This window comes from Dama dama, chromosome 11, assembly GCF_033118175.1.
Source record: "Dama dama isolate Ldn47 chromosome 11, ASM3311817v1, whole genome shotgun sequence".
NCBI classification, from domain to species: Eukaryota; Metazoa; Chordata; class Mammalia; order Artiodactyla; family Cervidae; genus Dama; species Dama dama.
In genome coordinates, this window is record NC_083691.1 from 23,261,994 (window position 1) to 23,288,536 (window position 26,543).

At 38.1% G+C, this 26,543-nt stretch overlaps 1 protein-coding gene across 1 annotated transcript in view; it reads right to left on the reverse strand.

The window, feature by feature from the left end:
- Positions 1–26,543, reverse strand: part of NBAS (NBAS subunit of NRZ tethering complex) — a 308,496-nt gene that overhangs the window by 274,911 nt on the left and 7,042 nt on the right. Inside the window, exons 5-9 of the mRNA XM_061154831.1 lie at positions 26,332–26,379; positions 21,676–21,719; positions 6,909–7,042; positions 4,585–4,718; positions 2,651–2,749 (exon numbers count right to left, since the gene is read on the reverse strand). Of these exons, the coding sequence (XP_061010814.1) occupies positions 2,651–2,749; positions 4,585–4,718; positions 6,909–7,042; positions 21,676–21,719; positions 26,332–26,379 (459 nt within the window). The remainder of the gene's footprint in view (positions 1–2,650; positions 2,750–4,584; positions 4,719–6,908; positions 7,043–21,675; positions 21,720–26,331; positions 26,380–26,543) is intronic.

The window sequence follows — 26,543 nt, forward strand, 5'->3', positions numbered from 1 at the left end:
GTCCTATGTGATTCCATTTACATATTCATATGACAAACCTAGACATCATAGTAAAAAGCAGAGACATCACTTTGCCTACAAAGGTCCATATAGTCAAAGCTATGTTTTTTCCAGTAGTCACGGACGGATGTGAGAGTTGGACCATAAAGGAGACTAAGTGTCCAAGAATTGATGCTTTCAAACTGTGGTGCTGGAGAAGACTCTTGAGAGTCTCTTGGACAGTAAGAGGATCAAACCAGTCAATCCTAAAAGAAATCAACCCTGAATATTCAGAAAACTAAGATCATGACATCTGGTCCCATCACTTCATGAGAAATAGATGGGGAGACAGTGGAAACAGTGTCAGACTTTATTTTTTGGGGCTCCAAAATCACTGCAGATGGTGATTGCAGCCATGAAATTAAAAGACGCTTACTCCTTGGAAGGAAAGTTATGACCAACCTAGGCAGCATATTAAAAAGCAGAGACATTACTTTGCCAACAAAGGTCCGTCTAGTCAAGGCTATGGTTTTTCCAGTGGTCATGTATGGATGTGAGAGTTGGACTGTGAGGAAAGCTGAGCACCGAAAAATTGATGCTTTTGAACTATGGTGTTGGAGAAGACTCTTGAGAGTCCCTTGGACTGCAAGGAGATCCAACCAATCCATCCTAAAGGAGATCAGTCCTGGGTGTTCATTGGAAGGACTGATGCTGAAACTGAAATTCCAATACTTTGGCCACCTCATGCAAAGAGTTGACTCATTGGAAAAGACCCTGATACTGGGAGGGATTGGAGAAGGGGACGACAGAGGATGAGATGGCTGGATGGCATCACCAACTTGATGGGTTTGAGTAAACTCCAGGAGTTGGTGATGGACAGAGAGGCCTGGCATGCTGCAATTCATGGGGTCACAAAGAGTCGGACACAACTGAGCGACTGAACTGAATTGAACTGAACTGATTCATTGGAATGACTGATGCTGAAGCTCCAATACTTTGGCCACCTAATGCAAAGAGCCAACCCACTGGAAAAGACCCTGATGCTGGGAAAGATTGAGGGGGGCAAGAGGAAAAGGGGGTGACAGAGGATGAGATGGTTGGATGGCATCACCAACTCATGGAAACAAGTCTGAGCAAACTCCAGGAGATAGTGAAGGACAGGGAAGCCTGGCATGCTGCAGTCCATGGGATCGCAAAGAGTCAGACACTACTTAGCAACTGAACAACAACAACAAATACATTATGTATCATAACTAAATATGAATAAGTGGTAAAACTATAAAGAAAGCAAGAGATCTAAGCAAAACTTAGGACAGTGGTTATCAACACGGGACCAGAGGGGACAGGATCAAGAAAGTATAAACAGGAATTCATTGGAGCTGTACAGGTGTGTGTGTGTACTCTTTAGTATAAAAACTTCACAATCATGACATTCTGAACAAAAAAGAAGGACAGACCTATGATCAAACAGAAAGAAAACTTTCATACATTTTCAATTAAAATACTTAAGTACACTTGAGGATCAGAGTTTAAGTACTTGCCAAGAGGGTAAGTCTCAAAATTCAGAACTCAAGCAAGGCTTGCCTGGCTCAATTTGATATTCCTCCCTTTTAGAGAACCAGAAAGTTAGCATGACTAATTTATAAAATATATGTAAATTTCATTCACAAATAACAAAGTCAAAGTGAGAAATCATGGGAAGCAGAAAATGTCGAAAGTTTTAAGTAACCCTCCATGTAGCTGGCAAATACATGGGTAAGTGGCACACAGGAAGAATCAGAGAGGCCAACCTTGTTTCACTCTGTTTTGCTTTTTTGAACTTCACAGATACAGCCTTTTTGTTTTACAAACTGAAAGTCTGTGGCAGCCTCACATAGAGCAAGTCTAAAAGTGTCAGTTTTCCAAAATCAACCACTGCGTGTCTCTGTGTCACATTTTGGTAATTCTCTCAATATTTCAAACTTTTTCATTATTAATATATTTGTTATGATGATCTGAGATCAGTGATCTTTGATGTTACTACCATTAACTGTTTTGCACTTTTTTATTAAGGTATGTACATTTTTTTAGACATAATGCTATTGCACATTTAAAATTATAATGTAAATGTACTTCTATAGGCACTAAGAAATAAAAAATGTGTGTGACTCCCTTTATTGCAACAATATCCCTTTTATTGCAGAAGTCTGGAACTGAGTGCACAGTATCTCGGAGTTGTGCTTGGAGTGGCAGAAATTGACTATGCAATAATCAGTGCAGGCCCAACTTGCACTGAAGGACAAAAGAAGGGAAGAACAGCTACTGAGGTCCTTCCATGCCAGGGCATTTCATATGCACTGCTTTTTAACTGCCTCGACAATGCGACGTGTTCTGTATTATCTTCATTTTACAAATACGAACAGACGCAGAGAACAAAGAGAGAAGACATTCCTCAGTGAATATTCCCAATGCCCATTCTGGCTCCAAGAAGCCCAGTGTGCCAGACAGATGAGCATGAATGTTCAGAAGGGGGCGTCAACAATCCCACAGACATTAAGGCAACTATACACAAGAGGAGGAAATGGAGCCAAAATAAAAATCAGAACAGACAATTTCTTCCCTCTGAAACCGTGCCAAGACTTCTACATCCACTTTAATACTCCACTAAATACGAGAGCAAACGGCTGCTTACCTGTGCCCGGGATGGTAAATAGCTGTGTTGATTCCATGAGGATAATGACTGCTGAAGCTGAAACAGTGGCTCTCCTGATAGCTCTGATGTGTTCCAACACTAAATTTAAGAAGGTAAGTAAGAAATAAATACCATTAAACCACAGTGAGATGCCACTAAATACCCATTAAAATGTCTACAATTATAAAGATAGACACCACTAAATTTATATCCTTAAATATTGCTGAGGATGTAAAACCACCAGAACTCTGATAAATTATTAGTACGACTATGAATGCTATACCCACTCTGAAAAAGGTCTGGCAATTTATTATAAAAAACAAACTATATCTACCTTACGACTCAGGAATTCCACTCAAAGATACTGACCCAAGAGAAATGAAAGCATTTACCCATAAAGACACACAAGAATGGTCACAGCTGTTTTATTTACAAAATTGGAAACTGGGAGCTCCATCAAAAGAACGGGTAAACAGATCAGGAGTGCTATGGACTGAGGATTTGTGATCCCCACAGATTGAAGGTTTGTATCCCCTCAAATTCATTTAAGACCCTAATATCAATGTGATGATATCTGGAGGTGGGATCTTAGGGAGCTATCAGGTCAAGATGGGTTAAGTGTCTTTATAAGAGGTTAGAGAGCTAACTAGCTGTCTCTCTATCATGTGTGGATATAAGAAAAAGTGGGCAGTCTGCACCCAAAAAAGAGCTCTCACCAGAACCTGACCAGGCTGGAACCCAGCCTCCAGAACTGTCAGAAATAAATTCCTGTTATTGATAAGCCACCCAGTTACGGTATTTTGTTATAACAACCCAAACTAAATGAGATAGTCATACAATGAAGTACTAAGCAACCATAAAAAGAATAAACTACTGATGCATGTAAAAATAAGGATGAATCTCAACATACACTGAAATGAAAGAAGACTTGAACTAAAAGAGTACATATTCTATGAGTCTATTACTGTAAATCACTAAGACAGGCAAAACCAATCTATGATGATGAAAAATTATAAACAGCAGTTCCTCTGAGGGTGGGTATGGACAAAGCTTTTACTAGGAAGAGGCTGAGGGAACTTTCTTGCTTGATGGTAGTGTTCTGTATCTTGACAGGGCTTTGAATTGCACAAGTGTATGCATTTGTTATAATTCACTGGCTGGTACAGTTAAGATCTGTGCATTTCACTGCATGCAAATTTTCTCGATCAAAAGAAAACTGTAAGTACATTCTGAACTTTAATTAATCATATGCATACTAAAATATGCATGGCAACCCACTCCAGTATTCTTGCCTGGAAAACCCCATGAACGGAGAAGCCTGGTAGGCTATAGTCTATGGGTTCACAAAGAGTCAGACACGACTGAGCAACTTCACTATCACTATACTAAAATAATAAGTAGTGACTCTGAAATACATTAAAAAATAGGACTGATTAATGGCCAGAGAAATAGATAGAAATATGACACAGTATGTAAAGCAAAATGCTAAGCAAGAGTTTAAGTGGAGGTATATGAGAGCTTACTACAAAATTCTTTCAACCTTCTTTTTAAAATTATATACAGGTTTATTTAACAAAGCAGAGACTAACAGTGGATCCTTTTAAATTTCTCTTAAGTGTGAATGAATATATCTCCCCTTTTTTTCTTAACATACATATTTTATTGAAGTACAGTTGACTTACAATGTTTCAGGTACAGAGTGAGGTAGTTCAGTAATACACATATATTATTTTTCAGATTATTTTCCACTATAGGTTGTTACAAGACATTGACTACAGGTTCCCCGTGCTATACAGTAAATCAACGTTCCTTTTATATTTGCAATTTTTCATAATAAAATGTTGAAAGGAAAAAAAAGGCACCAAAATCTAACACTAAAGCAAGGAAGTAAACATTATTTCAAACAGGGCATCTCAAATAAAGTGTATTTTTACCTTACAAGGTAGCTTCTAAGTTCTCCTCGGTAATTGATGACCAAGAGTTCTGCAGACCACTGTGCACTTGCTTTATATTCTAAAAATATCAGCCCAGCAATGGCATAGCTCAAATCACCTGCTAAACTAGTTGCCTATGGAAAAGAAAGAAATTAAGTCACTAAAAAATACTAGATATAAGTTACCACATGTATAATGAAAGGATATTCAAGATACTGGCCTTGCCAGGCGTACCTTAAGATAGCCCCAGAACTGATCATATATGAAGAATCATCTACTAAGCCAAAGGGCCCAGAACTACACATCCTAGTCTAGACCAGCCCTCCCAACCACAGGCTGGAACCACAGCATCCTCTTTGGGTGAGATATTCACCTAGTAAGTGAATTTCTGTTAAGACTATATTTCCATTGCAAAATAAAGGGAGAAAAATTAAAAAGAAAAAAACTAATTCTATCATTCAGCCTCAAAGAATTATAAGATACAGAATTCAGATATAAGCTCTCAAATGTTAATTTCCACTACCAGTAGTAACCAGTGTTACATTAGAAAGAAAGAGAAAAGAAAGAAGTCTCCAGTTATTTCCATTTGCCTAATTGGCAATTTAAACGGAAGGACTCTTAAACAGTCACTCAACGCCACCCTTTTACCATCAAGTAAATATCAGGCTATATTTGCTAAAGACCTGGAGGCATGTGCACCTTAGGAAGCACATTCACCACCCTGAGTGGACCCTCACTGTCTAGAACCACTCAATAAAATGTCAATAGTGTAGCCACATATGGCTGTGGAATATCTGATAGATACAAACAGAGATAAGCTAAGAACATAAAAAAGACACACCAAACTTCAAAGACTTAGTACCAAAGAAATAATGTGAAATACTTCATTGATAATTTTTACAGTCATTTCAACGTGTAATCATTTTGGATATGTTAAATAAAATTAATTTCACCTGTTAAACTTAATGTTACTGAAAAATTTTACATTACATGTGATCACATATACAGATCACATTAAATTTCTTTTGAACAGTGTTGGGGCTTCCCAGGTGGCGCTAGTGGTAAAGAACCCAATGTCAATGCAGGAAATGTAAGAGACGTGGGTTCGATCTCTGGGTTGGGAAGATCCCCTGGAGGAGGGCATGGCAGACCACTCCAGTATTCTTGCCTAGAGAATCACATGGACAGAAGAGTCTGGCAGGCTATAGTCCATAGGGTCCCAAAGAGTCGGACACAACCGAAGTGACTTAGCACAAACAGTACTACTCTAGAAAACAGTAATTAAACCTTCTTTGTTTGGCTCCCCAGGACTTCAATAACATGAGCACAGTGTACTTTTTCAAGTTTTTCCACTCATTTTTGAACAAAAACCATTCTCTATATCCTTGGTTCTCACTCCCAGCTTCTCACTGGAATCAGTTGAAAGACCTGAAACATGATATATCCTTCAGGTCCCACTCAGATCAATTAAGTCAGACTTTCTCTGGGTGTAGCCTGGGAAATCCAGTAATTTGTTTTGTTTCATTTTCTGTTCTTTATAAAGCTTCAGAGGTGATTATAAAATACAGCCGGAATTAGGACCACTGTTCTTCCTGCCCCTGTATTTTGTTCACTTGAGGAAGGATACAAAGTTAGAAGAAAAAAAAAGAAAGCACTGAATTCCTAAAAGAGACACTAATTAACTGGATTACCAGGGGAAAAGTCATTTTACTTCCTCACAGTTTAAACTCTCTAAACTGTAAAATGAGGATACACGTACCCAGTCTACTCAAAGGGTGTTGTGAATATTACACAGGAATATACATCAGTCGTTAATGAAATACAAAGCACTACACAAATATAAGTTACTACCACCATTAATTTTTTTTTCTTCACCCCCCTTCTCAATTTCCACCCCTTTAGGGTAACAAATTCTAACTCCTCTCAGACTGGTTCTATTCCAATGGCCCACTGACTTCTTTCCTTCATTGGAACTTTATTACCACTTTCCACACCTCTTATTTAGTACTGACTTACTACCATCTTGTAATAATGGTAGATTAGTTTGAGTAAGCTCCGGGAGTTGGTTATGGACAGGGAAGCCTGGCATACTGCAGTCCATGGGGTTGCAAACAATCAGACACAATTGAGTGACTGAACTGAACCGATGTCTGCAAGGTACATTTCAAAACACAAAGAAGACATATTTCACAAACAGCTCTCTAACGAGATCTAAGATCTTAACTCCACAGCTTATTATCCTGACTTATATTTCCTCTTTCATCACATTCACTCATTCATTCAAGTACCTATACATAAAAGGCAGTTTTTGGGTATGTCCATACCGGAGTAATAACGAAGAGCTCACTTCCCATGAGATCAAACACCCTCACAGTTCCCATGCTTTCAGCATAGGCCAGCAGAGTGCAGTCATAACTCCATGCCACACGCCTCCACTGCGGTTTTGGGTCTTTCGGAACTAGAATGAAAAAGGAAGTGCTTTTAACATTATAAAGATAGTTAACATACAGTTTCTGCAGCAAGAAGAGTATTCAAGTATGACATCATTTCCTAAAGGTCTCTAACACTCCCATTCAGGAGAAAAGAACAGCTCCCAAAAAGCCACTTCAAGGAAAAGGGGCAAAAGTGAACCATGGCAAGCTTTGCCCCACTTACTGGAGAGTGAAGTCTACTGACCCAGTGGTCTACTGAATGCTGAGCGTGTCCCCATCAGGTAAAGGCCCAGGAATGATATCCCTCAAAATACTCATGAAATTAACAGAGATCAAGAGCATAGAGAATGGGCAGAAAATGATTCCAATCCAGGGAGCTAAGTTCCTCCAAAAGCAAAAAAAAAAAAAAAAGAAAAGAAAATTTCAACTGCCAATCTTTCAGATACATATTTTATCTTTTAAATACGTTATTTCAAATACAGATGCTGAAGAAAAACAAAGGAAAATTATATCAACACAGCATTAGAGAAAAAATACATATTAGGCAAGTGAATCAAGAACTGTTTGTTCTCAATCACACAATTATAAAACTTAAGAGAATCAACATCTTACTAATCCAACACCTGATTTTTTCTTCTGTTTCAAATTTTTCAGTACAATAATAGAAAGGCTACGGGCTGCAAAAGAAAAAGGGGCTGTGCAGTTCTGAACTGTGGTAGGTTGGTTTGAGGTTTCTGCTGTTTCCTTTGCTTCCATTTCACCATAATAGAATCCCAGAACTGAAGAACCAGGAAGGACCAGTGCCTTGCCTTGACGGACAAAAACTCCAAATGATTAGGAGACTCCAGGTGACGCCAGGAGTCAGGATACGAACAAAGCCCAGAATCTCAGCTTGCCACTCCCCCACGCAGTGTTGGCTTCATTACAGGGCACAGTCCTTCAGCCAGAGCCTGGATTTAGCCTGAGGATCACTGCCTCAGAAGTGCGTCTGAAATGTTTCACCTTTTCTCTCTTCCTCTGCTAATATCCCAATGCAGGCTCATCATCTCTGGTTTAGATTCTCATAACAGCCTCCTAACAGGTCTTCCCAACTTCAGGCTCTTTCCTTCTAACCTTTCCTCAACTGTATCCCAAGTTATCTTCATCAAAGAGAAAGGTGACCAGAGCTCATCCTTCTGCTCTTTTAAAATCCCTGGTGCTTATCCATTTCCAACAAAATCAAGTCCAAACTCCTCCACAGACGTGAACAGCCCTTCACCAACGGTCCCCTCAGGGCTTTCCAGTTCACCTCCCACCCCTTCCTCCATCATACACCTCAAAACTCACCAGTACCACCACCACCTGGCAAACAAACCATGCACGCACGCTCTAGTCTTTATCTTCCATACACATTGCTGTTTCTACCTAGAAGGTTCATCTTCAAGGTTATTCAAAGGGTTCTTGTTGGTGACAGCCACCTGTGGTAACAAACTGTCACCTCTTCCTTCTTTGACACTCGTCAAAACAGACTGCCCTCCTCTCTGTGCCCCCAAATATGCTCTACAAAAGTCCCTCAGCATTTATCACATCAGACAATGTGCTTACATGAGTGTTTTCCCCACAAGTGTCTGAGACAAGGTCTTACTCGACAGTGCCATCCGAGGACCCGGAACAAAATGTTTCACTAACGAGCAAAGCCCAAAAGCAATCTGTAATAATGCTAAGGGTTTACCATTCCTTAGAGACTAACAAACAATTAAACATGAATTATATAACTGAAGTCTTTTTCCACCTAAAAGATATATTATAGAATTCAAACCTCCCTCTTATCCCTCATATGTAAAATATGTTCTGTTCATGGGAAAAGTACACCAGACGTCCATGAGTTTCCTCACTCTATTTTTCAAAGGGTGAAAAGCATACTAAAAAGGCCAAGAGAGGCCCTCGAATACAGGAAAGTCTAGTGAATTTTAACCCTAACAAAGAATTGCATACACTTTGGAAAAGCAATTTTTAAGATGACAAGAAAGTGAAAAAGTCACTTCTCTGTCCTCACATAGCTTTAAAAAAAAATAATGAAACCTGTAAGTAAATTTAAGCACAGAATGATAACAACACAAGACTCTCAGACCCATATACACACAGATGCTATAGAACACCAGCAAGAGGACAATTTAATGTCTGAAAAATATTAATGTGCTAAACAAACACCACAACATTTTTCCATTATTTCTGTTTTACCTGTGATAACAGATTTTTCCTCTTATTTCATTTTTATAGGAGGATAAACAGATTTACGTACAATATTCTGTATCTGTCTGAAATAAGCCCCATCTGAAGGGAATTTGTTTTTACTATCACTTCTAGTTATAACCAGCCGCTCCAGAAAACTCAGCATGTGTTCTGACCCAAATAAAGATGTTTTCACCACAAGATAAAATTTCACCTAACAATGTGAAAATGAAGATGGTATCACCAGATTTTTCCAGCATTCTGTGTGATTTTAGAGAGGAGTGAACAGCACAGATTTTTACAAAGCCAGTGTCAACAGTTTTCTGAAAGTATTCAAGAAGGCTGACGATAAGAGTTCACCAGCAATCTGACAACTACCCCATTCCTGGAGAGGCCGTTTAAACTGGCTCTCACTCAGGACCAGCTGCTGAGCTTGCCTCTGCCTCAGAGCTTCCGTACACTCGGCCTGGAGCTCTCTCCCCTTGAACCCATCCCGGGCTCCTCTCCATCTCTCACATCTCCATTTAAACCTCACTTGCTCAGGCAGCGTTCTCTGACTGCCCTGTCTCAGCAGCCTCTAGGCCCCATTGTTCTCCTCCATTCCAATGATTTCATATCTTTCACAGCCCTTATCCCAAATCAGTATATATATCTACTTCTCACTGTCTTGTGCATTAAACTATTAATTCCACAACATCAGATGCTGTGTCCATTCTGTTCATGACGTTATCACCAGCGCCTCAGACTCTGCTGGTACACAACAGCAGCCCAGGGCTGAAGAAGCACACTGCAGTCCAGTGCCCATGTACCCAGATTAGAAATGGAAAAGGGGAAGAACTTAAAATGAGGAACCCTGGGCTTTATATCCTCAGTGCTGCTGTAGAACGGCTGGGTGTGACCACGGGGGCGATCACCAAGGGTTCAATAAACACTCTCTCCCAAACATTCTCTGACTCTGACATCAAGAACCGGTGAGCAAGAACAAACTAGAAGGACGAGAAGACACGCAGAGGAGTTAATTATCTAAATGTTCGAAGTAACATTTTTGAACAGTGCTGGTAGCAGATATGAGAAAAATTATACAATCCTAGAACAAGGAAGTTCTAAAGCATAAGAAAGTTTGAAACTATAAAGGAAAAAAAGAATGACAAGAGTGGTTACCACCCCCACACACACCAAAAAAAAACCTCTCTGTGAAAACAAGACATAATAAATTTAAAAGACAAATGGATTTGGGACAATATATGCAATAAATGACAAAGGATAACATTCATACTATCTAGAAATAATAAGAGAATAGTCAAATAAGGACACAGTCAATGAAGAAAAGTCAAGTTATCCAAGAGGAATACAGGTAAAGGCTATGAACTAACAATTCACATACACACACACGCACACAAAAATAGCCATTTAACATATGCTTTATCTAATAAATAAAGACATGCAAGTTAGAAATGAGGTGCTTTTTTCCCCTCTGCTAACCTGATGATATTTTAGAAAATGGGTAACTTATGGTGCTGATAGGGGAAAAAGAATGGCTTCACTCATACCTTTTATGTGGTTGTATAAAGTATAACCTTCAGGAAGGAAACACGGAAGTAGCTACATTTTTAATTCTACACCCATGGACAAACAGGATGTATTTTCCAGCACTGTTAGAAGGGGAAAGGGACAAAGATAAGAAGAGAAAGAAAAAAATAAGCCACAGTATACCATCTAAATTTCCACAAATAGGGAAATAGATAAATAAAATGGGGTTCACATTCTCGCAATGAAACACTGTGGCTACATTTAAAAGACTGGATTATAGGGACTTCCCTGGTGGTCCAGAAGTTAAGACCTGTGCTTCCACTCCAGTGGGCAAGGGCTAGATCCTTGATGAGGGAACTAAGATCTCACAAGCCACATGCTAGGCCAAAAAGAAAAAAAGAAAATTTTAATAAAATAAAAGACTGAATTACACCTATGCACACTGACTGGAAAAGACGTCATCAGTACATGGGAAAGCAAGTTGAAGAACAAAATACATAGGATGATCTTTTTTTTAACCAAAGAAAAAAGTCAATCCTTGTATATACAAGTTTATATGAGCATAGAGGATTTTATATTAAATCACTAAGTTTCTATGAAGAATGCAAATTAAGATAATACAATCTTATTACTTTTCTATTTCTTCATTATTTGAATTTGTTACAATTATGTACTGCTTTTGTAATTAAAAGAAAGAAAAGAAAAAAAAAAAAACCCCGAGTCACTAGTTTCAGATTAGGCCTCCCACCATAAAAATAAAATAAGGCAAAGAACTATTTTCAGATGCTTTATTACAAGCCAGACAAGATGTGATCACAGGGAGAAAGGGAAACAGATGAGGTGAGCCCCAGGCTCGCCCTCGCTCTCTGCCAGGAAGCACTTTCTCGACTACGATGCATGAAGTGAGACCTCAAACAGGACATGGAAGTCTCACTGAACTGTGATGAAGGTTACAGTTTGGAGCTACCAAGCTAACTAGAATCTGCAAGGCAGCCTTCCAGACGAAAGTGGGTAAGGCAGAAAAGGAACGCTGGAAGTCTGCAAAGAGGAACCCCTGGGTCATTAGCCAAACACAACGTTACACACACTTGGAAAGGATAAGTATCAGAGGGAGAACGACTATCAGAGTTTGGGAAGGATCTGAAATGGTAATGAGTTCCAGCTAGTCACAGTGGAGAGACTTCACTGAACACTGTGAGCATTTCTAAGAGATCCTGGAAAGACCTCATCTTAAAGCAAAGTAAAACTGATGTAATCCTAAAATAAAAGCTACTATAAACCATATCCTACAACACTTTTGAAGAAGTCTTAAAAAATTAAGCCAATCCACAAAGAAATTAACTTCCCAGAACAAAATCCAATTCTCTTAAGAAAAGATAACAAATACCAGACACTCTGTAACACAGCACTTGTGATGTTGAGCACACAATCTAAAGTTGCTAAGTATGTGAAGCAGGAAAGTATAACACATATTATGGGGGGGAAAAAAACCTGTCAATAGAAATATACCCAGAAATGATACTTATCAAGGAATAAGCAGACAAGGACTTCAAAATAGCTATTAAAACATATTTGGGGATACAAAGGAAAGTACAGACAAATGGAGTAAATAGGGAATCAACAGAATCTAATGGAAACTATAAAATGCCAAATTATAGAAATGAAAAAGGTAATACCTGAAATGAAAAATACATTAGATGGACTTAAAAGCACTTTAAGCACTACAGAGGGGGAAAAAAGTCTAAACTGATACCTTGAAAACTTTGCAAAATAAGCTACCCAAATTAAAGAAGAGAGGGAAAACTGAAAAAATTAATAAAATATCAGTAACCAGTGGAATAATCACAACCAATCTATGAGTGCCAGAAGACAGGAAAGAGACTGAGTTGGAATTTTAACTCAATGTCCACATCTGAATTTTAAATAATGTCCATAAATTTGTAAGTGATGAAATCTACAAATCCACTGATCTTAGAGGCTCAATAAACCTACAGGAAGATAAACTGGAAAAACAAAGTCAAGTCATATGATAGTCAAATTTCTAAAATCAGTGATAAAGAGAAAATCTCAGAAGCAGCTGGAAAAGGGAGACATGACCTACAGGAAAACAGTAACAGAAATGGCTGCTGATTTCCCATTAAAATAATGCAATGACATCTTTAAAGAGCTGAAAGAAAACAACAGTCAACCTCGAATTCTATATCCAGAGAAAATATTTTACAAAAATGAAGGCAAAAAGATTCACAGATGTATAGAACAGTCTTTTGGACTCTGTAGGAGAGGGCGAGGGGGGGATGATTTGGCAGAATGGCACTGAAACATGTATATTATCACATGTGAAACAGATCGCCAGTCCAGGTTCGAGGCATGCAACAGGGTGCTTGGAGCTGATGCACTGGATGACCCAGAGGGATGGGATGGGGAGGGAGGTTCAGGATGGGGAACACATGTACACCCGTGACTGATTCATGTCAATGTATGGCAAAACCACTACAATATTGTAAAGTAATTAGCCTCCAATTAAAGTGAATAAATTTATTTTTTTTAAAAACCCATATGGATAAACATATGGCATATGGATAAATACTGTGGTATGTCTATACAATGTAAGACTAGTCCACAAAAAAGGGATGAATTATTAATATCTATTATATCATGGATCACAAAATAATTATGTTCAGTAAAGAAAAACAAACCAAAAGAAAAAAAGAAAATGAAGGCAAAAATCCAAGACGGTTTCAGATCAACAGACCTGCATAACAAGAAATTTTAAATAAGGTCTTCAAGTTGAAGGGAAACACTATCAAATGGAAACTTTCACAAAAAGAAAAAGTTGAAAATAATAGAAGTGGAAAACAGAAGAAAAAGAGATTCATCCTTATTTAATTCCTTAGTTACATGACAAAAAATAATAATATACTGTAGAGGTTTAACATTTATTTAAAAAGTTAGACAATAGCATAAAGGAGTAGGAGGGAAGAGATATACACTGTGTAATAAGATAATTTTTAAATGTACATTGTAAATCCCAGAACAAATGCTAATAGGAACAGAGACAAGACAGGACAAAGAGAAATAAGATGGTAAACCCTAACCAGTTCAGTAAACTGCATTAAACGTAAATGTTCTAAATATCACAATTAAACGACAGAAATTGTCAGAAAGAAAAAAAAGCATGACTCAAGTTATATGCTTTCACTGTTTATAATAGCCAGGACATGGAAGCAACCTAGATGCCCATCAGCAGATGAATGGATAAGGAAGCTGTGGTACATATACACCATGGAATATTACTCAGCCATTAAAAAGAATTCATTTGAACCAGTCCTAATGAGATGGATGAAGCTGGAGCCCCTTATACAGAGTGAAGTAAGCCAGAAAGATAAAGAACATTACAGCATACTAACACATATATATGGAATTTAGAAAGATGGTAACGATAACCCTGTATGCAAAACAGAAAAAGAGACACAGAAATACAGAACAGACTTTTGAACTCTGTGGGAGAAGGCGAGGGTGGGATGTTTCGAGAGGAATCGGGTGGAGAGGGAGGTGGGAGCGGGGATTGGGATGGGGAAGACGTGTAAATCCATGGCTGATTCATATCAATGTATGACAAAACCCACTGGAAAAAAAAAAAAAAAAAAGATTCAAGCATCAACTAAAAAAAAAAAAAAAAAGTTATATGCTTTCTACAAGACCAAGAGCGGTACATTCATTACAGATACACAGATAAATGCAAAAAAGGAGCTAAAGATAGGCCATGCAAATGTTAATCATAAAAAAGCGAGAGCAACTATAATATCACACAAAACAGAATTCAACTATAATATTAGACAAAATGGAATAATATTAGACAAAGAGTATTCCTGGAAACAGTAAGGGATATCCCATCACAACAAAGGAGCCATTTCATCAAGACAACAAAATAATATGTGCAGATACCTAAAAACTAGAACCCCTAAATATCAATACATAAAGACTGACAGAACTTAAGGGTAAGATAAACAAATATGCAATTATATTTGGAAATGTCAACCCTCTCTCAGGAACTGATAGAACAACTAGACAGAAAATTAGTATATATGAAAGTGTAAATAGCTCTGACACCCAGTTCAATGTAATTAACACTTATACACCACTATATTCAATATCTGCACCATATGCAAAAATCAAATTCTGAAGACAGAATTCTTTTGAATACAGATAATATGCTATGCATAAATCAAGCCTTAATAAATTTAAAAGGTTAAAATTATATTAAATATGTTTTTAATCCCAAGAGAATTAAATTAGATAATAACAAAAAATGCTTATCTTAGAACAAGCTTAAATGCTTACAGAAGAAAAAAGATTTAAAGTCAGGGATCTAAACTTCCATCTTCCATCTAGACAAATATAAGCAAATTAAATCTAGTAGTCAGAAGACAGGAAATAGAGCAAAAATCGAAAAAAGAGAAGAGAAAACAAAACCAAAATCTATTTTTATTGAATATTAATAAACTGATAAAACTCTGGCTTGATTGATCAACAGAAAAGAGAATACAAATTTACCAATATCAAGAATAAAAGAGGAACATCACTACAGATCTGACATAAAATAAAAGGTAACGAGGACACATTACAACTTTACACCAATATATGGTAAAATTTAGAGGGAAATTCCATAAAAGATGGAAACTAAAACAACAGGATGTTTAAATTTTTTAAAGCTTTATATCTATTTTTAAATTTTAATTAAGAATTATCAATAAAAACCTACCCACAAAACTCTAGTTTCACTGGTGAATTCTACCAATAATTAAGAAATTATTCCACTTCTACCCAAAGTCTTCAAGACAACAAAAAGGAATACTTGACAACTCATATTTTAAGACCAGCACTACTCCAGTGCTAAACCAGAAAAGCATTGCCAAAATAAAAATCTATAAAACTATATCTCCACAGACATAGATAGGTAACAATAATAAGCTGTTATACACAATTATCTACACAAAGGCCTAATGAATGTTTTACTTTGCTGGTGAAATCAAGTACAACACTGAGGTACTTACTGCTCAGAGATCTAATGTATGGGCACTTTCTGCATAACTTTGGTAGTTGGGAGACCTATGTCCTAACACAGGAAGTTATTCAGTTAAAAAAAAAATTTTTTTTAAAGATACTTTGGGAAATTCTTCTTTAACTTCAACCCAGAAGACTTAATCTTTAAATGAAGAAAGTAGATTATAAAACATTTTACTTTCATAGAACATATCTACAGTAAAAATACTTAGAGAAAAAAACATCTGAAAGAACAAATCATGAAATGTTAGTAATACTTATCTCTGGATGACGTGCTTATCTTTATTTTCTACTTTTTGCTCATTCTCAGTTTCTAAAACTTTTACTGAGAATGTGTTTTGTCAACATGAAAAAATTTATTAAAATTCATGAAAAGAAATAAAAAAGCTATATAAGCTGAGGCTCCTGAATCACACAGGTCAAGAGAGAAATGTTTCACTTCAAAATCAGGGCGCTTCAAACAGTCTGTGCTTCCTAACATTTTTCCTATCAAGACACACATACAATACCGTGTTTGTGACTGGTGGTTCAGTGGTAAAAAGAATCCGCCTGCGATGCAGGAGATGCATGTTCGACCCCTGGGTTGGGAAGATCCCCTGAAGAAGGGAATGGCAAACCCACTCCAGTATTCTTGCTGGGAAATGCTATGGAGCTGGAAGTCTACAGTCCACGGGGGTCACAAAGAGTCAGACACGACTTAGCAGCATGGCACCTATAGATAAATAGATGAGGCTGCTGGAAACGGGAGGCAACCAGCCTGAGCTCGCGCTGTCGGAGGGCCACCAGGCCACTGGACAACTGATGGGACCTCAGCCCACCTACATCTAGGCAAGCTGCTGCTCAGCATTAGGAAGCTCTGGGTTATGGTATTTCAAACTCAGAAACATGAGAAAACACATAGGATAGCTCTAAAAATGTTGAATTCCATGTGCTATTTTTAAGTCTTTATTCAAGATAGAAAGAGAAGATGGAATTACTATTTATGGCCTGGCAAACACAGCTAAAACAAGTTGCAATCCACATTTAAAACATCCTCAAGCAGCATATATTTTATCAAACAATAACTGAAAAATATTGAAGTGGAACCAAATAGCTCCTATTTCAGTCTGCAGACTCTACAATGAGTTTCAGAAATGCAGTAACAACAATCTGGCTCCTTCTCTCCAGGCATACACAGGAAACATCATTTGGCAGATGAGAGTTATGCCCATAAAGATGAGTTAGATGATAAGCAAATGATCATTACCTCACATTATATGAAATGGAAAGAAGCCATTAATGCAGCACTAAAGTCATAAATTCACACATTCAGAAGCCAACAAAATAAAACATTAGTTCTCAAAGCATTATTATCTCATTCATGCTGCCACATTAACTGTACGCAGTAAAGTGAAAAGTGAAAGTCGCTTAGTCATGTCCAACTCTTTGCGACCCCATAGACTATATGGAATTCTCCAGGCCAGAATATTGGAGTGGATACCCTTTCCCTTCTCCAGGGGATCTTCCCAACACAGGGATTGAACCCAGGTCTCCCTCATTGCAGGCAGATTCTTTACCAGCTAAGCCACCAGGTACCGGGCCCGTACACGGTAAAAGCTCTAACAAATGTTACAAGTTGTCTGAAATACAGAAGGGTTAATCTTCCCATTTTCATGTTAACTCACAGATTTCTTGGTTTACGTACGGGCTCAGAGCAGGGTCTAATGTCAAAGCTCAAAGGGGCCCTGAGTGTCTGGATCATTCCTAGATTCTGAGCACACTTCTCAGAAGCCCAACACATGGTCCCCAAGCCCCAACCCAACAAGGGGGAATCACTGGGGAAAAGGTAACTGAATATCCCCAACTATTCTGGGAACTTCGTGATCCTTATACTTGATTTACTCCAAACATGGTCCACTTCAGTAACTGCTGGTGAAAAACCTATAGAAAGCAAATTGAGAAAAACCGGGAACCCCAAAGTTATAAAAAGTCACAAAAACTACTCACCTTCTATTATTCTCAAAAAGATACTAAGCAAACATGGCTTCTTATCTATCCTTATAGTTCTAACTGTGATATGTATACACACTTGTGTACAACAGGAATAAAAAACAGGAGTATCATGACAATTACCCACAAACTTATATATGTGTATAATATATACGAAATACATACATATATGTGTGTATGTACATACACACACATACACACACATGAACTTACAAAATTAACTCACAAGAAACAAGGAAATACACTATGTTTATAGATTCATTTACAAAATCACTTTAGTAGCTATCAAATACCATTATCCACTTGATATGGCCAAAAGCTGTGTGCCTACTATGTGTTAGACACCAACTAGGGACCAAGAACAAAAAAAAAAAGTTCAGTAACAGAGAAGCCCTGCCTTCAGTCTAATTAGGAATCACACAAGCAAACCAACAATTGAAAAAGGAAAGGAAACTAGGCTAAGTGCAATGATACAGGTACAAAAAGTCCTACAGAAACATTAAGAAAAAATGCACAAATCATGAGGAAGAGGCCAAGGAAAACAAGGTTGCCCAAAAAAGCTGACATTTGAACTAAAACATGCGGAGTTAATTAATTAAATAGAACGGTGGACGCATCTAGACTAACAGAACCATCACCACCATGGTATAAAGAGCACAATGGGGCTCGAAACTGCCAGCTGCTTGACAGATGCAGGGGCATCTCATAGGACAGACAGGCAGACTAGAGCTAGTCTTATTTCCTGAACTAGAAAATCAGAGCTGCATTCTACAGTCAACGGAGCACACGTGAAAGAGCTTAAACACATCTTACAGTCCAAATAATAATAACAATAGCTTAATGTCTCCTAAGTACTCAGTATGTCAGACATTATTCTAAGAGATTTATATATATAAAAGCTCACATCATTTCCCCACAACCCCTTGTACAGGTTTAAACCTGTATTACAGATCACTGAGGCTCAGAGACGTAAAGTATCAATAATATGTCCAAGGTTAGTACCTAAAAAGCAGCAGAGCCAGACTTAAAGAGAACCTTGATAGAATTCTCATTGAAGAATGATCAATTTGACAAGCAGTGTAAAGTATGGATTAGTGAAGGGCATATAGAAGAAAACCTTGTTAGGAGACTGTTGCAAGAAGCCAAGTTAAAAAAAAACGCTATGAGCCTGAACCAGGGCTGAGACAGATGAGGTGCACAAGCAGCAAGCAAGCGTCATTTAAAAAGATTCCAGGGATGTGGTGAAATTAAGGTGAGTCTTCTCCATTGCATCACTCAGTATAAGCGCAATGAATTATTTCTCTCTCTCCCCCTGATGGGCTATAAATCCTTAAATCTAGGTAACCTAATCTTATTACTTGTTGTATACACAGTGCCTAGGATAATAGCGCCTGGTATGGTGGCAATGAAATAAATGTTTGTCAAAGAAAGAAAGAAGGGAGGGAAGATAAAAGAAGAGAAAACGCCTGGATTTTTTGCTTGTTACAGATGAGAGTATATTGACCAGGGTACTGAGGGAACGGGGTACTCCAAGTAACAGAATGGAAGGAACAGATTTCAAGAAGCAGAGGTGAATTTATATAAATATGTAGGAAGTTTCACATTTGCTCTTAAGTGACAATATACACTGTGTAAAGCTAACTCCATAAGAACTCTATTTCTTAGTTGATCCACTAGTAGACACTCCGTGGGGTCCAAAGAGCTGGACATGACTGAGCACAAAGCACAGACATGGAATCAGGGCTTCCCTGGTGGTTCAGATGGTAAAGAATCCACCTGCAAAGCAGGAAACCCAGGTTCGAGCCTTGGGTCGGGAGGGTTCCCTGGAGAAGGGAATGGCAACCCACTCTGGTATTACTTGGTCTGGAGAATTCCACGGACAGAGCCTGGCAGGCTACAGTCCATCAGGTCGCAGAGAGTCAAACACGACTAAGCAACTAACACACACGCATACATGGAATTGTACAAGAATAATAATTCTAACATACTAATTAATATCACCATTAACATGGGACTCCAAACATTTTTAAAACATTTGATTTTTACATCTGAACAGCTGAGAAGGAGAAGGAAACTGGCCCTAGCTCACCAATGGTGCATTTGACCAGGAGCTTAAGACCAGCCGGGGGAATCCTTTGTCTTCCCACCATTCCATAGATTTCAAAACTATCAATGCCTCTCTTCTCCTGGCTCTTTCACTGTCAATTATTTTAACCTAATGCTGCTTTTTAATTTTAAAAAAAATTATTAAAAAGCAGAAACATTACTTTGCCAACAAAGGTCCGTCTAGTCAAGGCTATGGTTTTTCCAGTAATGTATGGATGTGAGAGTTGGACTATAAAGAAAGCTGAGCGCGCCAAAGAATTGATGCTTTTGAACTGGTGTTGGAGAAGGCTCTTGAGAGTCCCTTGGAATGCAAGGAGATCTAACCAGTCCATCCTAAAGGAAATCAGTCCTGAATATTCACTGGAAGCTGAAACTCCAATACTTTGGCCACCTAATGAGAAGAGCTGATTCACTAGAAAAGACCCTGATGCTAGGGAAGATTGAAGGCAGGAGGAGAAGGGGATGACAGAGGATGAGGTGGTTGGATGGCATCACCAACTCAATGGACATGAGTTTGAGTAAGCTCCGAGAGTTGGTGATGGACAAGCAGGCCTGGCGTGCTACAGTCCATGGGGTCGCAAAGAGTCGGACACGACTGAGCAACTGGACTGAACTGAATGCTGCTTTAAGGTAAAATATGTATACCGTGTTCTTCCAAGCAAATGGGGAAAAGGGCATGTGAAACACTAAATACAGTATCTGGCACACAGTAAGGACACAAGTGGTTGTCATCACCACAGTGACCATGATTACCATCATCACGATTCCGACAACCTATCCACTTTTAAAGTGACACAAGGTCAGACAAACATTAAGTGGAAGTCCTGTAAATAAAACGTAATAGATGCATTTGTGTAACAGCACATGCACTTAATTGTTTTTCTCCATATCGCAGCCTTTTCATACATGGCTCTCATAGATCAAAACACTTCCCCTGCTTTCTCCTACCTTCTACTCATTCTTAAGCTTCCTCTCCAAAAGTCACTTTTTCTGAACAATCTCCTCTCACACTCTTGGTTAAACTCTCACCCTGCTCTGTAATTTTCCTTCAGATTTATCAAAATCTGTAAGAATATATCTGAGTGTCTACATGCCTCGCGAAGGGCTTCCCAGGTGGCACTAGCAGTAAAGAACCACCTGCCAGGGCAGGAGCTGCAAGAGACACAGCTTCGATCCCTGGGTCGGGAAGAAGGAGATGGCAACCCGTGACAGTATTCTTGCCTGGAAAATCCCATGGCCAGAGAAGCCTTGGCAGGCTACAGTCCCTGGGGTCACAAAAGAGTCAGACACAACTGAGCACACACATACCATGCCTTGTGAGGTAAGGGACCATGCATTTTTGCTCATAATCAAACCCCTCAAACCCAGCAAAATGTCATATAGATACATAAATGATACTCAGTAAATTTTTGCTGAATCATGTATCAAAGAATGATCAAATCCTAGACTATTTACTAGTTTATATCTGACCAACTCTTGACATATCTACAAATGATACTCTGCACTCAATTCAAAATAAAAGAGTACAGACACTTACAAGAACATTATTAAAACTGGCTAAGAGTTTTGTAAAACATGTCAATTTCATATCTCTCCAAAATTCACATCTTAAAACAGAAATCAGTTAAGATGTGTTAAAATTATTTTAATAAATTCATAATCATCCTTGTCAATAAACAGCATCTATTCTGAGTTTTAAGAAATATTAATTGTTGTAAATTTGAATTTCTCATTTTTTGAATATTCTGGAAACTCTTACCTTGACATTTCCCAATAATAGATGTAAAATCATCTTTTGCAGACCTGCAAAAAGACACACGTAAAATTAACACAACAGTTTTGCCATAACAATACTGTGTAGTAATATAAGACACCACAGATCAGACAACTTCTCTAGACAACATTAATGTTTAATGACATTCCTTCCCTCATACAGATAGGTTCTGCGCCACAAATAAGACCCTTTCATTGGTGACAATGTTTCCTTTCAACCTTATTTCACTAGGTACACAGCTACAGTAAGAATACAGCAATACAAGCATAAGTGATTTTAAGCACAGTTTTTTAATACCATAGAGATGCCTGAACCTTAGCCCCAAAGGCTCTGATTTAGTAAATCTGGGATGGGGCCCAAGCAAAAGTTTTGTTTTTTTTTAAAGTTCCACAGATGGATCCTGGTTAAGAACCACTGATCTGTATCATATCATAGATTTTAATCAGGGAAAAAGGTCTTGTTTTCATAAGTCAAACAGCTTTAACAAGTGACCATATACATATATATGTATAATATATATCAATGACCTACTCAATATCTGTGTTCTTGAAATATATATCAAAGTAGCCTAATTATTATATCTTGAAAAATGAAAAATGGTAAACCTTCTAGAAAAGAATTTATAAGCAATTATCCAAAACTTTACAGTCCATGGTATTTGATCTAGCAATTTAATTTCTATAAAGTTATCCCTGGGAAATAATTACAGATATACACAGATAAAGGCAGTTAATGCAGTCTAATTTATGAAAAAGAAAAATACAGCCAGTATAGAGATTATTAAATTTTACTACATACACTCTATGAAATATTATGCAATTATTGTATGTGACATGAAAAGATGCTAACAGTGTATTAATTTACAGAAGTTAAAGAAAAAGGTATCAAATAGAATGTAGAGTATCATTCTACTACATATATACATAGTTTATACACACACAAATTTAAAAGAACATACATCAAAATGTTAACAGTAGACAACTTTTGGATCATAAAATTTGCTGTTCTTTCATAAATACTTAACTGTACTTTCTAACATTTGTAAAATCAGTAAGCATTACCTTTAAAACAAATTTTAAAGACTAAGATTTTTTAGCCATTTATTAAATTATATTAACAAAATCCAGCTACAATTATGGAAATAAATTTCCTCAAGGAATTAAGACTATACAGCATCCACGTGGACTAGAACAAAAAGGACATGACCTCTCAAGTGAAGTTGACTTGATGTCAGCTCTTGTAACCTGGACAAAATATTCAACATGATTTCATTTTTCCTTTCACTAAACAGGGTAAGTAACTGCAACTTCAGCATTCAGAGAAGATTAAATGAGACATCGCATATAAATTAACATGAACTAGACCAGGTGGCGTTAATGGTAAAGAACCTGCCTGCCAGTGCAGGAGATACAAGAGACAGAGGTTTAATCCCCAGGTTGGGAAGATCCCCTGGAGAAGGAAATGGCAACCCACTCCAGTATTCTTGCCTGGGAAATCCCATGGACAGAGGAGTCTGATGGGATACAGTCTATAGGATCACAGAGAGCTGGACACAATTAAAGTGAGTTAGCACACAGACTGAAGTAATACAATCACAAATAATAGTTTGTTCTTCTTGCTGGAAAAGGGGAGGAAAGGAGGGGAGACAAATTTGTTTTGTCAAAACTTCACAGAATATACTCACTTAAGATACTTGAACAAATTGGGAGGAGGGGAGGCAAGGGTGCCTTTTTTATGAGTCCCTTATTGTAATACTTTTTATTGTGTTTCATCAAAGTTTCTAATCAGTTTCCATATTTATAACAGCCCATAACTGTAAGAAACTATCACCTCAATACTTAGGAGAAAAGGAAGTACGTGTTAACCACTTATCATCCATAGCACCCAAATGACAAGTAGCAACTCACAAGCTGTTTTTCACCCACGTGAGCTCCACACATAAGCAGGTTCAGTGGGTCATAGGAGAGCATGCGATTGGAGGCCTTTGCCACTCACTGCAAAACTGAAGAGGAGGGACAGCAGCCTAGCCCTGCGCTGCAATCAGCAGAGCTGTCTCAACTACAGTGTTTCAGCTTCGCATGTTTTCCACTAAAACCATCTCCTGTTTGTAACTGCTTCCTAATATTGAATAACAACCCCAGACACTATAATTATCTTTCATATTCTAATTCAATGAACAAATATTTACTGAATACTGAGTGCCGACTACCATTACTGCTGGAGTCAATCTTGGATTGTATGTGCTCCTCATTGTGGCAGAGAAGACACAAATGGAGCAGTGAGAATAAACATCTTAAAAATTCAGCACAGCCACTAGTCACAGCGGTGACTTCGGGGATCTACCTTGCCCTTTTTCTTTGCTGACCACCTCACTTTGCTCAAAGACATTTCCTTTCAGGTTACTGCAAAGTAAGTGTGGGTGTCTATCTGCAACAAAAGCAACTGAATGCCAACGTGAACAAGAGAGTGGGCTCTGCCCCGTAATATCCTCTCCAGAATCTGCTTCCCCATCCCACTTGCTGACAGGCCACTGAAACATAAACTAAGCACCTATTACATCCAAGGAAATATACAAGTGCAAGGGAAAAAAAAAGAAAACGGTCCATGTATCCAAGGAACACACAGTATAACGGAGCCGCAGATCCCATTCAGTGGAGTTTTAAACAAATGGCACCCCCTTGGAGTAGTGCAAAGCAGAGGCCATAAATATACTGGGGGAAACCCACATGTAAACATATTGGCACAGATGGCTAAAAGGCATGACCAAGAGGTAGTACAAATTTGTAGACAAGAGCATGAACACTGAAGCTAGGAGAGCTGATTTCAAATACCTGGGCAAGTTATTTCACCATACTGTGCCAGAGTCCTCATTTCTAATATAGAGAAAAAGGACTTCTGCAAGGATTGAGCTAACACGTGTAAAACACCTACAACAGTGCCCAACACCATTAGCATTACCTTCTTATCACTAATGTGTTGATTATTACAGGAGCATCAAGGATCAACACTTAAGCAATGAGGGGAAGGGGATCCAATGGGAATGAGTCCCTGAAAGGCTTCCTCATACAGCTGCCTCTTGGCCCCAAAAGTCTTTAAATGTACCAAGCTACAAAGCTCTTGCAAATTATAGACCAGACAAATAAGATCTTGATGACCATCACGTCTGTTGCCCAGAAATGTTCCCTCACTACTTAGTCTCAAATGCATGAGTGGACTCTTACAGATCTGGCCTATGTACACGTTTTATAAATATTATTGTACATGCTAGCAATCCAGTAGCAAATCCTCTTACAAAAGCAAATAATTACTTTTTTTTTCTTTTCATCAAAATTTTTAGTAACAAGTTCCAGAAACCCTTAGTCAAAATCTCCTTCACAAGCCTAAGTATCAATCTTTTGCCACCTTTGTATTCCAGTCTAACAACTAAAATCATTCCATTAATGTTCCCATTTTGTGGGGGAAAAAAAGATGGCAATTTTTACTACTATCTGCTGTTCATAAAGAAGTCACACGAAGAACACATTTCTCTAAGAGAAACACTTCACATCACTGCAGCAAATGGAGTAGGAAGTGCCAGCCCATCTGTATTAACAATTATCAGCTAAAATACCATGCCCCCAAGGCTCACTGTTGCAGTTAGAGAAGAGCGCCCTGCCTATCAAAGCCATGTGGGATGGAGAATGAAGTTCGGAAAAGCAGTCATTATTGCCAATCATCTCTGTCCTGATGGTTTTAAGAAGGATCACAGAGGCTCTTGATCTGAAGTCAGAGCCCCAAGAGGAACTAACCCTCCATCTATTCCCCTAAAAGTTGAGGGGTCCAGTTCTGTTTGGATAAATGAAAAAAGAAATTTTGTGAACAGAAACAGTGTGCTAAAAACTGAATGCTTATTAAAACTAGTTTCAGTCAACAATAAAGCAGCAGAAAAAACTTCTGACTGGTATCCAGGCAGCCTGAAATTTCCACCTCATTTGCTTATTTTTTAAGACTCAAGACTTGGAGCTTTCGTGGAGTCAGGAGTAGCCCCCAGATTCAAAGGTACAATATGTTTAGTCTGCTGTTGACAATTTCCTGAGAGCATAAACTAGTTTTCCTAAATTAGTTGCCAATGTTGCTATTTCTTTCACAACTGATATACTACTTAAAAATAAAGTGCATGGGAAGCCCAGCTCTGAGAAATCTTCTAGATGTGTATGTAATACCACTGATGTCTCCGGAGGACAAAGAATCAGTGGTATCTAGTAACACGAAGCCTTAGGGTTCTGCAGGCCCACATTCCATCTACAGCTTTATGCCAACAGAGTAAAGCTGTCTCTATTGCTTTTTCACCTTCCTGAGCATCTGCTTATCTGACTTAGCAATGAAAGAAGAGTGATTTTCAGAGCTCTGGAATATATGCTTTTGTCTACTGAGAAAGTAAAATTTCTCAGGAGACAGAGTGATCTGGGGAAGTAGAAGGCAAACTCTGAGAAAGCAGCCTTCATCCTTTAAGTAGCATAAGTTGGCATTTGACACCTTACAAAATTACATGAGTTAATAACAAAATCCCTTTAAATATACCCCCTTTAAAAACCTGAGTTCTCATAAATCAAGTAAATCTTTTCTAAAGGGAACTGCTGAATGAATACAACTGAGGCTTACCTGATCTCCACACACTGGTCTTGAACTGCGGCCAAGAGTTTCCCATTGCTTTCAAGGGGAGAAAGAGAAACAAATCCCTTTATGAGTATCTGTAGCTCTCATTAGCATAGACGGAACCATTTTAAGAAGTTAAAATCATTTTCAAATATTTTCACATCTTTAATTATCCAACTTCTGACCTTATAATTAGATGTGTATATAGGTACAAAGGC